At 33.9% G+C, this 16,324-nt stretch overlaps 1 protein-coding gene and 1 long non-coding RNA gene across 3 annotated transcripts in view; one reads left to right on the top strand and one right to left on the bottom strand.

Moving 5' to 3' along the window:
- Window positions 1–16,324, top strand: part of LOC135842042 (uncharacterized) — a 322,912-nt gene that overhangs the window by 254,249 nt on the left and 52,339 nt on the right. The gene's annotated exons all lie outside the window — the stretch shown is intronic.
- On the bottom strand, window positions 11,939–14,812 carry LOC135842028 (phospholipase A2 inhibitor beta-like). 2 transcript variants are annotated; one of them, XM_065359306.1, is made up of 3 exons: window positions 14,651–14,812; window positions 12,955–14,546; window positions 11,939–12,126 (listed from the first exon to the last, which is right to left on the bottom strand). In XM_065359306.1, exon 2 carries the CDS (start codon window positions 14,515–14,517, stop codon window positions 12,979–12,981), a length of 1,539 nt encoding a protein of 512 aa, XP_065215378.1. In that variant the 5' UTR covers window positions 14,518–14,546; window positions 14,651–14,812; the 3' UTR covers window positions 11,939–12,126; window positions 12,955–12,978. The 2 variants fall into 2 exon arrangements, with proteins under 2 accessions (XP_065215378.1, XP_065215379.1); XM_065359307.1 differs by having other exon boundaries at window positions 13,158–14,546.

Below are 16,324 nucleotides of genomic sequence, written 5' to 3'. Positions count from 1 at the left end.
GTATAGGTAGGTAGAGGTACGAGTATTTGACTCCGGTGCGTTCATCATCTTCTCTATATGGACGATGGGCGATGGGCTTCAGGCTGTACGGTCTATGCGTACCATATGTACACTGACGTACACGTAAAGTTGCATGAGCCAAAGGTACACTGCGGATATCGATAAATTCTCGAAGCGTACCTAAGTGTAGGTCCATATGGTGGGTACTCGAGAGTTGAAGTTCATATCGAATACATGTAAGGTGAAATGCCCAAATGTGGTCACTTGATGAAGGGATATTTTTTGAGATTATTGCAACCTGGCAAGTCATAGCCTTGATCACATTTGAAGGGCTGAGAGTCTAAGAGGGAACTCTTCATTTTATGAAATTTTGAAGTGCAAATGAGTTGAAATGCAATGCCCTACTCTCACATGCATAGTATGTGAATACTTTGATCAAATTTTAGGATACCTTGGATTCTCTCCACCTCCACCCCCTCATCACCAATACTTCCAATTTTCACTTTGGAGAATTCTGGGTTTGACTCAAGCTTTACATGAAATCACTAGTATCATTTGCTAAAATGACGTCAATTCGACCAAGAAGTGGTAACAGGGGTCGGCGATTTTTTTGAAATTATTCCTGTGGAAAGACCTTCTGAAGGGATGATCAATGGCATGCAAATCGCAGCCCTCTAGCCCTTTTTTAAAGGCTGCTAGGGGGTGTCAAAGTTGTCAGTGAGATTAAAATAACATTAGGTAATTTCAGCAGCAGATTACTCGATAACCGCGATACCGACCAAAGTGGAACTTTATTTTTCAATAGTTAGGGGTTTTGAAAGGCTTTTCGGTGATATCATAAAAATCAGGGTTTCCACTTTTTTTCGCTCCAAAAAAACGAATTATGCAGTGACAAACTGCATGGTATGAATTTACAAATAATGCAACCTTACATTCTCATTCTCTGCTGTTGTTGTAATTTTTTCCATCATGGTGGTATAAGTGGCTGCAGCCGATTATTTGAACTAATTTTGTTCTGTTTTATGGAGCTTTCAAAATTTTCAAAAAAAATTGCAATTTGTTACTGTCGTTTTGGAGCTTTTGAAATCGTCAAGTACGGGTAATTTTTGCTCCCTAGTTGGAGCTTCATATAAAAAAGTTGCAAAATAGTCCAACTTTTTGAACAAAAATTGAGAAGAAATTATATTTTTTCGGCAATAATTGCCCAACTGTCCTGCATTTTGCTAAAATCTTTCAACGTTTTCTTTCTAACGAAAATTTTTGTTTTTCAGCAAAATCGTTATCATATCTTTCTTTTTCCCCTTATAAGTATCCCAAAAATCTCTCTTTTTTGCAAAAAATTCTTCAAAATTTGACTTTTTTCTAAAAATTGTGAAATATCACCTTTTTTTGGTAAACATTTTAAAAATCATTTTCAATTCCAAATTTGATGTCTTATTACCCCGAATTGGTTTTCACAGAAATGTATTCAAGATGTATGGCCAATGCACCTGTTTCGTTTTAAAGACTCGAGTCAATAGTCATTGGACTTCGCATCATCATCATCATCATCATCATCATCAAATAAAAAAAAAAGGGTCAGACAATTTCGCATTTTTTCGACAATTTTTGAAGAAAAAGTCAACTGAAATGTCTAGTGCCGACTTGTATTTTTTGGTTTCAGGTGAATTTTTGAAAATCGAATTGTGAAGCTTCCTTTATAGTGGAAATAATCTGACAATAGACAATTCCTACAGAAAATCGTGGAGTTTTTTCAAACTCAATTTTATGCGCTTTTGGACCTCTAAACTTGTAAAATAATAACATTTCTTATAAATCACTTTGATAAAACTTTTTCAATCTTCATCTCATTCATCACTTTTCTATGGAAAAGTTGACAAATTTTGACTTTTCCATAGAAAATTGATGAAATTCCACAGCCAGTAATAGTGCTTCTATTTGAATCCACACATTTGACTTTTCTGTAGAAAAATTCCATGGCCACTATAAAGAAAGCTCGAGTTGAAATGAGAAAGAAGTAATGATTTTACAATTTTAAATTGGTAAACTGGAATCCGATTTAATTATGTACTATATTTTCAACCTCTTCCTCCCCCCCCCTCCCCGGTTGTGAGTTGAAACTTCCCCAAAATTTTACCCAATCAAGTTGCAAAGTTGATAATGTATTGACGCCGTGAATTGAACATGCTGAATCGACTGGAGATGGTTTCTGTCCGTTCTGGAGCCTCCAGCTACATTTTGGTGATTCCAAAATTTCATGAAGTGCCATAAAAATTGTGCGAATAACCTTCATCATGAATTTTAAAGATCACGAAAACTCTGACACCACCTACCAGCCTTTAAAAAAGGGCTGGAGGGCTGCGATTTGCGCAGTTGGTCATCCCTTCAGAAAGTACGTCTTTTCACAGAAAAAATTTCAAAAAAGTCACCGAACCCCCCCCCCTCCCCTCCTTACCACTTTTTGGTTGAACTGACGTGGAATGACCCTGTAGGTGATCGATCGATACAGAGATTTGCAATCTTGACAACTGAAATGCACTTTTCTCTCAATGAAAATTTGGAAAGAAAAGTTCTTACTTATCCTTTCACGTTTCATTAGAAAAAAAACGAGTGACCTATCAATTTACTCATCAGAGAACACTGATTTTGTTGATGGAGTCAAATTATATCAAGTTCCACCCTCTCTACTCCTCCAACTTTGCCTCACCGGAAAAAACTAGCCCCGGATTCATGATTGACGGGCTCAAAATCATAAAAAAATGCACGCTACAAAAATAAGAAATGTGTAGAATCGCAACGACGAAATCAAAAAACGTATAATGCAGTGACAAAATGTATGGTGTGAATGTACAAATAATGCAACCTTACATGTATGCACAAATAATTAATATCTACTTACAACTCGTAGCACGGTGAAGTGATATGCGTGGCTGTCAGCCGATTGTTTGAACTAATTTTTCTCCCTTTTATGGAACTTTCAAAATTTTCAAAAGAATTTACAATTTTTCGCTTTCGTTTTGGAGCTTTAGAAATTGTTAAGTACGGGTAATTTTTGCTCTGAGAAAAAAAAATAATTTTTTCTTGAATAATTGCCCAACTGTCCTGCACTTTGCTAAAATTATAAAACGTCTTCTTTTTAACGAAAATTCTCGTTTTTCAGCAAAATCGCTATCGTGTCTCACTCTTCCCCCTCCCGCTATAAATATCCCAAAATCTCGCTTTTTCGCAAAAAATTCTTCAAAAGTTGTCTTTTTACCAAATGTTGCCATAAAGTTTCGAAATAGCTCTTTTTTTGATGAAAATTTTTAAAAATCACTTAATTTCAATTTTGATGCCTTTTACCGATGTACCCCGAATCGGGTTTTCACAGTCGTATATTATTATAATTGTTAGATATCGTATTTCGTTTTTCTGGACTTGAAAGACTGAGTCATTGGACTTTCATCTTCATGTAATGTAAAAAAAAGTCCGACTATTTCGCTACTTATCGGCAAATTTTAGAAATAAGTCATGATTTTACCAAATTAAATGTTTAAACTGGAGTTCGATATAATTATGTACTTTTTTTCAACCTCTTCCTCTCCCCCCTCCTTCGATTGAAAACGGTTTCGAACGGAGCAGTTCTGCAGATTTTTGTGAATTGAAACTTCCCCAAAATTTTACCCAATCAAGTTGCTAAGTTGATAATATATTAACGCCCTGAATTGAACATGCTGAATCGACTGGAGATGGTTTCTGTCCGTTCTGGAGCCTCCAGCTACATTTTGGTGATTCCAGAATTTCATGAAGTGTCATGAAAATTGTGTGAATAACCTTTATCAGAATTATTTTAAAGTTCACTGAAAATTTTGACACCACCTAGCAGCCTTTAAAAAAGAATAACAGGGATGCTTTTTGCGCCATTGGTCATCCCTACAGAAGGTTTTTTCGCAGGAAACACTTCGAAGAAATCGCTGACACCGCCCTCTTTATTTCCAATTCTTGGTCGAACTGACGTGAAATGACCCTAAAGGTGATCGACCAATCTAGAGATGTGCAATCTGACAAGTGAAAAGCACTTTTCATTCAATGAAAATTTGGAAAGATATAAGTTCATACTTATCCTTTCAAGTTTCACTAGATAGAAATCGAGCGACCCATCAATTTACTCATCAGAGAACACTGATTTAGTTGATGGAGTCAAATTGTATCAAGTTTCACCCTCTCCACTCCTCCACCTTTGTCTCTCCAGAAAATACTAGCCCCAGATTCGTGATTGATGGGCTTATAATCATCAAAATATGCACGAAACAAAATGAGAAATGCGTAGAATCCCAATTACTTATGCAGTGTCAAAATGCGTGGTATATATTTACAAATAATGCAACCTTACATCTGTACTTATGCGCAAATAATTGATATTTTAAGCATTCCGTGTGGTGGTAGACGTGTCTGCAGCCGATTGTTCGAAGTAATTTTGCTCTCTTTCATTCAGCTTTCAAAATTTTCACTGTCGTTTTGGAGCTTTTGAAATTGTCAAGTACGGGTAATTTTAGCTCCCTAGTTGGAGCTTCAAAATAAGCCAACTTTTTAAACAAAAATTGAGAAAAATGTCCTTTTTTCACAAGTAATTGCTCAACTGTCCTGCACTTTGCTAAAAGTATAAAACGTCTTCTTTTTAACGAAAATTCTCGTTTTTCAGCAAAATCGCTATCATGTCTCACTTTTTCCCCCTATAAATATCCCAAAATCTCGTTTCTTTGCAAACAATTTTTTCAAAATTTGACTTTTCTCTAGAAATTGTCGGAAAGCTGCGAAATAGCACTTTTTTTTATTAAAATTTTTTTCAATCACTTAATTCCAAATTTGATGCCTTATCGATGTACCTCGAATCGCGTTTACAGAAATGTATGAAAGATATACTATGTGTCCAATGTTTCGTTTCAATGGACTTCTCAAAGACTGAGTCATTGGATTTCGGATCTTCATCGATTAAAAAAAAAGTCACACAATTTCGCATTTTTCAGCAATTTTTAAAGAAAAAGACAAACTTCGAGGAATTGTTTGCAAAAAAGTAAGACTTTTTGGCAAGTATATTGGAAGAAAATAAAAATGTTTCGCAATTTTGGCTGAAAGAAAGCGAGTCCTTTTGGTGATTATTCAGGCTAAAAGCAGGACTTTATGACAATTTTTGGCCAGAAAAGTGACTATGCTTTCTCGAAATTTTTGTCCAAAAAGCAAGACTATCGTTATGGTTTTGGCAACGAAGCAATCGCGGCGAAGGCAGTAAAACACGTCCGAAAAGAATTGTTACAGCATTTCAGCAAAGCTGTTCAAAATAAAATACCTACGGATACTAGTATGAAAACATTTTTCTCCCAACTTACATTGTAAGAAACAAGACTCCTAGGCAGTTTTTCGGGCTTAATCGGTGGATTTTGTAAATTTTTCATCTAAAAGCTGCATTTTTTAAACAATTTTTCGATTTTTTGAAAAAAATTATTGAATTCAACACCAAAATTTTGAAGACCAATTTAAAAACTCATTGAGTACCTATAGCTGAAATGTCGAGTGCTGAATTGCATTTCTTGGTTTCAGGTGAATTTTTGAAAATCTAATTGCGAGTAGAAATGAGGAAAAAGTCGATGAATTTACCAAATTAAATTATAAAACTGGAGTTCGGTATATACCATATTTTCAACCTCCTCCCTCTCCTCCTCCTCCCCCATCGATTGAAAACTGTTTCTAACCGAGCAGTTCTGCAGATTTTTGTCAGGTGAAACTTACCCAAAATTTTATCCAATTAAGTTGTGAAGTTGATGATTTATTAACGCCTTAAATTAAACATACTGATTCGACTGGAGATGGTTTATGTCCGTTCTGGAGCCTCCAGCTACATTTTGGTGATTCCAGAATTTCATGAAGTGCCATAAAAATTGTGCGAATAACCTTTATCATAATGTTAGTGAACGTGATTAGTGCTAGACTGCTCATTGTTAGTTGTGAACCATTTGACGATTACACATCATTTTTCCAGAATCTGTTTCTGTCAGTTCGCAACCGTGTATATCTACTACCTATTTCTCCAGTGATTTCAAAATTCGAAAATTTGACCAATATGGGGTTCTGAACAGCCAGAAACCTAGTTTCGATTACGAAAAATAGGGTGTAATCGGTCAAGTTTGTGTCACCAACAGTCAAACACTGAGTACAATATTCTCATAGGTGTTGGAGATTATTTCGACCCATTTTTATTTCATTTTTTGCGAAACCGGAATTTTCAAAGAACTTGTTTCATCCTTCAAAACGGTCTAAAATTATCTCCAGTCAACTTAGCATGATGAAATCAGGGTATGAAGTAAATTTCAGCTTTTTAACTTCATTGAATAAGATTTATTGGATATTCCAGAACTGCTCGAAACTGTTCGAAGTTGTTTCAAATCGATTCGAAGGGTCGAAAATGCGGTACATGCCAAATAATTATTAGCTTTCTAGGTCAATTTGATGAAATTTTGATTTTTTTTTTCATTTTTGGTCCAAATTTGATTTTTATGGATCCACCAAGAATCAAATAAGGTATTTCAAGACTTGAAATTTTGGCTTTTTGTTTACCTACTCGCTCGCTGTTTGTTTTTTAATTTCGCTTTTCCGGTTGAAAAATTTGATGTTGGAATATTGTCCGCTTGACCTCTTTATACAGATCTCAAAGAATGGATATTGTTTGTGAATCTCATTCCTCAAGTCTGAATTTTTTAAAACAGCTTTCTTTCAAAGAAAAAACATCCCTTGATTCCCCAAGCAATGTCGGCCAGTCCAACTCTTCAATAACACCTTACCTTCATTTTGCAGTTTTTCATACAGCATTCACTACCACTCCATGTAGTCGAAATGTTGTTCTATTTTCCTTTAAAATAGTTTAAAATGACTGTAGTGTGAATATCTTGGAAGTTTTATGTACTGTAGATTATAAACTTTTTTTCGATTTCATTGATATTCTATCGTCAAGTTGACTTATGCAAAAAAAAAAAAAACGTGTGCATGAGTTAAAACTTTACTTTGAGAGAAGATATATCCTCATTTTTTGTTGAATTTCCACCCTTGGATCTAAGTATAGATTGATTCAGTGTAATTATTGGTTAAATGATGAAATAATTCTTAATGATCGCAACTGATCCGTAATTGTATTTTTCTTTCGTTTCAGGTGAGTGCAAATTTTAGCAATTATGGTGGAATATGTGACCATATTATCAGAATCAGTAAGTCTTGTTATTTTTTTAAATGTTTTCTGGGCGAATTGACGTCAATTTTATATTTTATATCAATTGTATGAGTTATGGTATTCGGTCAGTGATTGATCGAACAAATATTTTGTAAACGGTTGTAATTAATATTGTTTCTCGACAGTGAGATCACTTTTAATTTGATCATTGATCAGAAAGCATTTTCGTTGAATCGTAACTCAATTTTTGTCGATTTTTCTGCCCTGAAAAATTGATTTCTGTAGAAAATCCTTTTTCAAGTCCTCGAGATTAGCAAACAAATATCACGCTAGACATTTGACAATCAATTTGGCAATATTTTTTCGCTTCTCAAAAAATATGGGCTCTCTATGATGACCACTGGCTCAGCCTCATACGACTGGAAGCACTCAAAATTTTTTCTGATTAGCCTTGCCGTTCATCTCCATTTTCGTCTAAATCCAGAAAGTTTTTTTTTTCACCCCACCGTGATGAATTATATGTATTCTCTTACCCATTTATTATTTCTCGCGTCGAATTCGATATTAAATATTGATACACGCGATATACGCGTTCGCGATGCCACTTTCTACCGCTCATGGAACTCGCGGATGAGTAGGTCGTCCATGTTCATCGAACGCACGCTGAAGCGTGATTAGAATTTTATCAAATTAGAAAAATCACTCCATCGGATGTGGCGGGGCAAGATGCTTGAACGCAAACTCGAATCTCGCGATAGGTGTATTCGCATTCTTACAGGCGCGTCTATGTTCAGCGTAATATCTAAGTGTAATAATATGAGAGAAAAAAATTATGTACTGGGTTCTGACGAAAATGGATACCTACGAAAGTTTATTGTAAAAGGAAGACTAATTAGGAAAATTTTGAGCCCCTCGGTCAATCCGAAGTCAACCTTTTCTCCGATTTTCCCCCTCCAAACACCTTCAAAATTTATATCATCTGAATTTTCTCCATAAGATAATACAAACTAGTAAACTTGAGAATTATTGCTACTGTCTTTCTCCGCATTAAAAAACAAACAAACAAACAAACACAGCAGAAAGATACATATTTTCGATTCGAATTGTTCAGTCAAGAATAAAATGATAATTGGGTATCGTTTCATGTCGAATTTCTTTTACGTCGTCGTCGGCGAAGTGACCTTATTGTGAGGTGACTTGGAAAAATCATACCTACTCATATATTTTTTTATCCATCCACATTCGTGATATGATTTCCGACCCTTTTCACATGTACCACCCTATCGAGTATCGTCGTCGGCTCGTCGCTGAGAAAAAATATCGCAGAGACATTTTCTTTCGTCCGATTCGCAACATTGTCGTCCTACTGGATTACCTTTTTGAACTAAATTTGTTACCTAGTTTTTTCACCAATAGTTACTTTTGGTTACTTTTTTCATAAAAAGTTTACTATTGATTACTTTTCTTGTGTGGGAGTTTTTTTTTTGATGTTTTTTTGCAAACTATTGCTGTACAGAATTTGAAAATGTCGAAGGCGTAAAAATTGACTTCTCTCATCAACAAGGGTTCGAATTTTTGGTACGAAACCATCTTTTTGCAAAACTGAAGGTATTTGATGTTTTTGGATTATTTTTTTTTTGTACTTACCTACCTCACAAATTGTAAATTTTCAAAAGCTTTCGTCCTCGTTTCTCTTTTCAAATTCAATTTTCAATGATCAAAAGCATGAAAAAAAAAAAAAAAAAAAGGTGCCAAATTTTGGAGTCCTGTTTCATTACCAAGACTTGAAATTGAATTAGTTACTTTTTTTCGTGATTTTATTTGAATAGTTTTTTCTTTCCTGAACACCGGGATTGAAAAAAGGTCATTTTTTTAAAGAGTGCCTTTTTTAAGAAAAATTTGAGTACGGTGCCTGATTCAATTTAAAAGGATTTTCCTGCCCCAATTCAACTACACGTTTACGTCTTCAGTGCTATTTGCACAGTTTTGTGGGACGGTATTGTTTTAGTACTTTTTCACGACCTTATACGTACTTGCTATTCCTTTTTTTTTTTTTGGCGGGTTCTCCATTCCTCACAAGGAGGTGGAGCGAATTTATTGAAATACCTAACAAGTTTACAAAGTATTCTACCTTACGGTTTATCATACAATTACAAACTTATCGTTAGTTCAAAAAATTATTTTGGTAACTAAACAAATATTAGAATGAACATCAATAATGAAAAATTTACGTACCTACATAGGGAAAACCCCCCTATGGGGGAAACCTACGGTGTTAGATTTTTACTTATCAAGGGCTAAATATATTTAAGCGTGAAGAATAATGATAAATTTAAAAATTTTAAAATCACCCACCATTGCCCATGGACCAACTGAAGCCAATCTCTACGCGCCACGAGTGGTATGTACGAGACTGGCCCCGGCAGGCCACGAACAATGATGAGCAACTTACAGAATAAGGGAAAACGGGAAAATTTACAATACGATAAATATACGTTAAAACATTATTACAATAGTACATAGTAAGTGTGAAATTACGATACCTACAGTATTAATTGGGAATTATTAATTAATAAAAACAAATTAACAATTAACGTTGGAATAACGACTTAAGATGTTACAAGAATGAAAAGCGTAATACAATTAACAATTGAGCATAGAGTTATTAATACGACCTCACAATTAACAATTGGAATTGACGAGTTTAAATGTTACAATAATGGGAAGCGTAATACAAATATAGAATATAACGTTAACTAGCGTATTAATTACACCTGGGACAACTGAATTAGAATTTACAATTAACAGGTACAAATTACAAATTTAATAATAATTGTTAATAAGATGAACGAGTTTAGAAACAATTAATATTAATTGACGTTGAAGTGACATAGCAGTAGTTAGTTCGGTGTTAACTTGCTTAATAGTAAACGTTTACAATTAATTTGATGTTAACAATTCAATAGATTGTGAATCTGAAAATTATTATAAGGGAAAAACCGACAAAAAATAAAAATTGAGTTGAATCTTTGTTGAATTGACGCAAAATTGGCTAGCAAATTGGTAAACAGTAATAAAAACTACAAATTAATGGCTGTTCTATTACCATTTTAATGTATTTGTACTGACGAATTGATGATCAATTTAAAAAGGGTGGTAGGTATAAGTAATAATGCTTATGCTTTCGGGTAATGAAGTACCTAGATCCTTTTTAGACTTTTTTTTTATTGAAAGTTTAAAGTAAATTTATCACAACACAAATGAAAATATTCAAATAGAAATTTTTAAAAAGCTTTAGTGGTACACTCAGTAGAGTTCCAAAATGCTAAGCAATATGCAAAAATATTTCTGCCGAATACGGTGCATGAATGTCATAACTTGATCAATCAGCTCATCTATTAGTATTTTCAATTTCCAAGACTGATTTGTTCAATTTTTCATCATTAGTACTTATATAAATGTTTTGTTTATGTGTCAAATGATTAAATGTGACAAGAAATTGGTTCGATACGTATTTGATATTTTGAATAAAATATTCTTTCCTATATTAAAAATTATGAAAAACAATTCGAAAAATGCATAATAAAAAATTGAAATTAATTTGAAGTGTTTGAGAAACGCAAAAACTCTCTTGCAATCTGCGATTAGCTGATGGAATGTTTTTTACTTCGTAGTTCTATCCTATCATGGTCCGAATTGAAAATTAAACAGCTGATACTAATTCAACTATTGGCGAATGAGACATTCGAGGTTTTTCATCCATTAGGACAACGAAGCTTCGGCTAACATTTCCAGAAACTTCCATTCCAAAATTAAGCTCTCTTCTGGTCGAAATTCTGCTGCTGTTTTTTCTTCTTTTTTTTTCAAAATCTAGTCTCTTTAGACTTGGTTTGTAACAATTTTTCAAAACCAAATGAAAATTTCTCATTGAGGGTGTTATCTTTTTGATTGTTCGAATTTAAAATCTCATAATTATCATTTCTGGAGTCAAATTTCTTTCAAAGCCTTACCTTCTACTGGAAATGGTTCATTTTTTAAGGCTCAAAATTGGGCAAGAAAGTCGTTTTCGAATTACATTTTATTGGTCACGTTGAGGTGGCCGAGGAAGAAAATAACCTTCCAGTTTGAGTCATGATTTGTAGTTTTTGAGAAAATTTACGTGGATTTTTTTGAGAAAAATCAAATTTTTCAGCAGAGCGATCGTATATTTTTACGAAAAAATCCTAGTTTTTGGAATATATTGGGATTTTTTCAACAAAAGACCAACCGGTGCGAAAAAGTGATGCCAAATTTAAATTATGGCGACTCCGGATTAGTCAGAAATCATTTACAAAAATTGAAAAAAACTGCCATCTTAGACCGACGAACCTGGAAAATAAATCTGTTTTGCTCCCTATTTTTTGATAAAATTCTGTTGGCCTCCCTTACTCCCAACAGTTGATTCTTGGTTCAAAATTGATGAAAAATTCACTTACTTTTATAAGGGAAGCTCATTCAACGAAAATCTTGTGAATTTTCCAAGATCAAAAATGAAACCTGGAAATTGGAGTGATTTTAAACGCACGACGAAGATTACCCGCAATGAATGTTGGTTTTTCAAAATCAATAGCTCGATAGGTAGATACCTACCTATTATTTTCCAAAAAAGTTGATTTTTCCAACTTGAAAAGATCATATTCCACAAACATGAGAAATGAAACATAATTTTTAATGGAGGAAAAACAAGAAAATGAAATCATATAACATGAGTACACTTTTAATCATTTAAATTACATTCGAGTACACAAAATTGTGAAACAAATTAAAACGTAATCAATTAATTCATAAATGGTGAAAATGGTGATAATTTTATAAATACGTATAATTCTACTCAAACAATAAAATCGCTGACTGGGCTTCTTCAGAATTCTACCTGTGATGGCAACAACCTGAAACATTGAAAAACAATATATGAATACATAGAAGGAATATCTAGCTAGATATCTAAGTTATTAGTTGAAACTGAATAACGTGTTTTTCTATGTAGTGCTTGAAAGCAATTCTATGTGTAAATTCAAGAGACTAAAATTGGTATATTTTAGAAGTTCAAGAACAACAGATAAGAGGTTCCAAGGTAGATAGAGAGAAAATAAGGTCATAATTTTACAACAAAAATTGAAAAAATTGTAATCTGAATGTGCCTACTTTTTTTTTCAAGATTTTGGCGTTTTTTGTGTGTGAAATATTGTGAGAAATGGGAGTCATGAATTTCATCATAAACGTCGATAGAATTGCCTATTTGTGAACTATTCAAGGCGCAGTGAGTTTCTAATGATGAAGAACTGAATCATGAATGTAATTTTTATTGAATATGTGGATGAATGAAATATTATTCGACCCATCGTCGTCGAATAAAAACAACACTAGTTTGAATTTTCAAATAGAGAGGATCATTAACGAATACTGGTGCTGTTTTTGTGCAATACCAACTAACTTTTTAACGCGTCGAGCATTTCAAAATATGTAGTAACCTTTCTCTATTATGCTTAATTCAAAAAAACAACAAAAAAATTTGCAAGTTAGAGGCATAGAAGATACACATTTAATATTTTGAAATACTCTGCGTCAATTAAATTGTAGCCTAGAAACGTGTCAAATGTGAAGCCTAACACCAATTGTATTCCAACTGATTGAAAAATACATAAAATCTTATTCTTCAAAAAGGTGCACAGGTGCCAATGTGAAAAGATGAAAATAAAAGGGAACTGAAACTAAACCTATTTTGTAAAATTCCGAAGAAATCAGCATTGGCTACATCGATCAAAAGTGTTGAAGGCGGTTGTCGCATTGCTAGGAGGATCGTATCTATCATCGGTTCTTATAGTTTCGGTATCAGTTTCACTGATTCTACGATGGCTGTATCTAACCGGCCCACCACCCGCTCTGGTATTCATCGTAGAAGGGCAAATTCTACAATTACCTCTTCTGGAAGATCTCCTCGACATCATCGGAATACCGCTTCCATCGTCGGCGCCCATTTCTTCCATAGCTTTCGCAGCACAAACAGCTGCAGACATGCTGTCGTCGCTTGATTGGCTATCTGTTATCAATTTTATAAGAATCGCGGCGATAACCCCTATTACCAGAACTATAACTACCAGTATAGTGCACCCTAAAAGGGAAATAATTCCTTTGAGAGTAATCGCAGGTTCTTCATTTGCCGGAGTTGTGCTGGCGGTGCTGCTCCTGGGAGTTTGGGTGATCTCCAACCTCATCATTTCTTCGTCACCTTCTTCACCATTTTGCATTCTACTTTCCAAAGTGTTCAAGATTTCAGCCGAACCTTCAGGGGTTTCATCCATCGATCGAATTTCTTCATTTTCATACGTCTCTGAAGGCGATTGTTCCACACTGTCGAATTCTTCATTGGCCGATCTACGTAATCGTTTGAATAGTTTCACCAGGGTGGAGTTTTCATCCAAATTATCCCCCAAATTACAAACCTGTCTTAGCGAAATACTTTCTAGAGAAACGTGTTCGTTGCCTTTATCAATGCATTCGACAGGTTTAACGAAAGAAACGTTTTTCAGCGATAAATATTTTTCGATCAGTTTTAATTTGCAAGAGCAAATCAGAGGATTACCGGAGATATCAATTTGTTCTAAATCTGCCAAAGGTCGAAGAGCTTTGATAGAAACAGCTTCTAAATCATTATCGGACAGATCGAGAAATGTTGTCGAAAGAGGTAAAACGTTATTCATTGATTTTAATTCGTTTCCTTTCAAAATCAATCGTTTCAAGTTCAAAATTTGTGAAAATGCATTTTTAGGGATCACTTTCAAGTCACAATAAGATAAATCAATGTCTTCGATGCTGTTTGAGACCAACACATTTCTCCATATTTTCAAAGGATTCGAAGATAGATTCAAAACTTTGAGATTTCGATTATATTCGAACAATGATGGATCTAAATTGACGATACTCGTGTTGTAAAAAGTTACGTTTTGTAATTGAGCCAGGTTTTGGAAACTGTTCACGTTCACGTCGACAGCGCAATTTGATACGGAAAGAGATGTCAGTCGAGTAAATCTTTGCAGATCTTTCGATATCGGGCAAATTTCGGCGCTTTCGATCTTTAAAATTTGTAAATAGTCGTCCAATTGTTCGAGCAGTGGAAACTGGTCACATTTTGCTTCGGATAATGAGTTTTGGAGCGAAGAACAAACGCAGTTATTTGGACAGGATTCTTGCGCTTGGGTTGATGAAACGAACTGTAGAAGATGAAGCGAGGAGAGGAAGATGAGGAATTTTAGCGTTTTAATTCCGAATTCTGCAGACATGTCTGGTTATCGTGTTCAATTAATTCGGGCTATTGAAAAAAAAATGAACAAAAATGGATACTAAAAAAAAAAATGTTCTAAATTAAGTGCACATCTACCTATCTATAAATTGAAATGAAATTACTCTACTTACGATATCGCATATGAATTATTAGGTACTGGCAATAAAAAAGAAAATTATTCGAACTGAGACAGAAAATACACAACGACTTCTTATCGATCACCCAATACAAAAGTCTATACAACCGTTCATCTTCTCTACTCGTCGACTACTGATTTCCAGTATTTCATTCTGAACCATGATATTCGAATTTCATTTCGTCAAAAAATTACATAACCAATTCGCTGTGAGGAAATATAAACACGAAAATGTAAAATCAATCGAAATTTTCGCAATTTTGTTTATCGTATTTAGGAAATTGTGCTCTAAACATTAAGCTTGCAACATGATTACGTTGGTGATTGGCAATAAACTTGAAAAATTTTCATAGATGGTTTTCAAAACAATTTCTCAATTTTGCCAAATCTCTATACATAGTAAGAATTTCATCGAAAAATGTGGTTTGAATTGAGTTAAGATTCGAGTAAAATAGTACATACCTAAATAATTCAAGTTGATGGAAAATCTGAACAGGGATGACAAAAATTATTAAATTGAAAAATTTACTTACTCCCAGATTCGAACTAAGCATGCTTCTTTTTGTAATTTCCGTTTTCCATCAAGTTCTGATTGGATTGGAGTGTAATTTGAACACTTCATCAGAACGCTGAGATGAATTTATCAGTAAATAATTCATATAAAAAAGTAATAGGTATTTTTTTGCTCTAATTCTCTTAGAATCAAACTCAGGGGAATTCGTGAGATATTACGAGAAGGAATCGTAAAATTTCGAACACTGTGAGTAATTATTGATTACGAATGTGAATAATTCTTCAATCCTAACCCTTTAAAACACCTGAGGAAGTTCAAACGAAACCGATTAATTTCAAGAATTTTCCTAAGATAAATTTGGCTAAACTTTCAAATTGTAATACATATTATTTGAAAAAAAAAATGAATGTGAATGATCACTCATTTTGAAAATTAAGGATTTTCCTCAATTTTCTTCGAAAGAATAATATGATGATCTCCAAAAAGCCTAAATTTACAGGTGTACACAGAAGGAAAGAGCCAAATTTTTGAGAATTCGTTGAATAATTTCATCAGCTGATAGGGTATCTAACAGGTAGTGACATTTGAGTAATGAAAAAAGTTGTGAATTTAGTCAGAAACTAGGTAGTGAAAAAATGAAAAAATTCAGATGCATAACAAAAACAAGGTGTCCATTCTCCTGGAAAACCTGAAAAAATTGGAAAATTTGGTCGGTCTGGAAAAGTCACAGAATTTTGTCATTTTCACGAAAAATCCCTGCAGGGATTTTGAAAAAACGATCAATCAAATTTCGGATAAGAGCCCATGATGAGAGGAAAACTATTTTTTTACTTCTTGAAACTCAAACTTTCAAAAGCTTTTTTGTCCTCCCTTCGCTCGGACATGTTTTTTTTTTCATTTTCGAAAGCAAAGTGAAACTTTCTAGGTGATGAAAATCGAAAGTTTTATTGCCAAAACATAAATTCACAAAAAACATTGTTTTTAGGCATCTGGAATTGAAGATTTTCAAAAGCTCTTGCCCTCGTTTTGCTCGGGCCAATTTGTTTCTCATTTTAGATTAAACAAACTTCATATTTAAAGCCTCAAAAAATTCATAAGTCATAATTACGAATATTACATCAATTGGCAACAGTAATGTTTTTCTAATCAATTTAT

The sequence above is a fragment of the Planococcus citri genome, chromosome 3 (assembly GCF_950023065.1).
Source record: "Planococcus citri chromosome 3, ihPlaCitr1.1, whole genome shotgun sequence".
NCBI classification, from domain to species: Eukaryota; Metazoa; Arthropoda; class Insecta; order Hemiptera; family Pseudococcidae; genus Planococcus; species Planococcus citri.
Note: the sequence above shows the minus strand (reverse complement) of the source record. Positions and strands in the feature narration are given on the sequence as shown.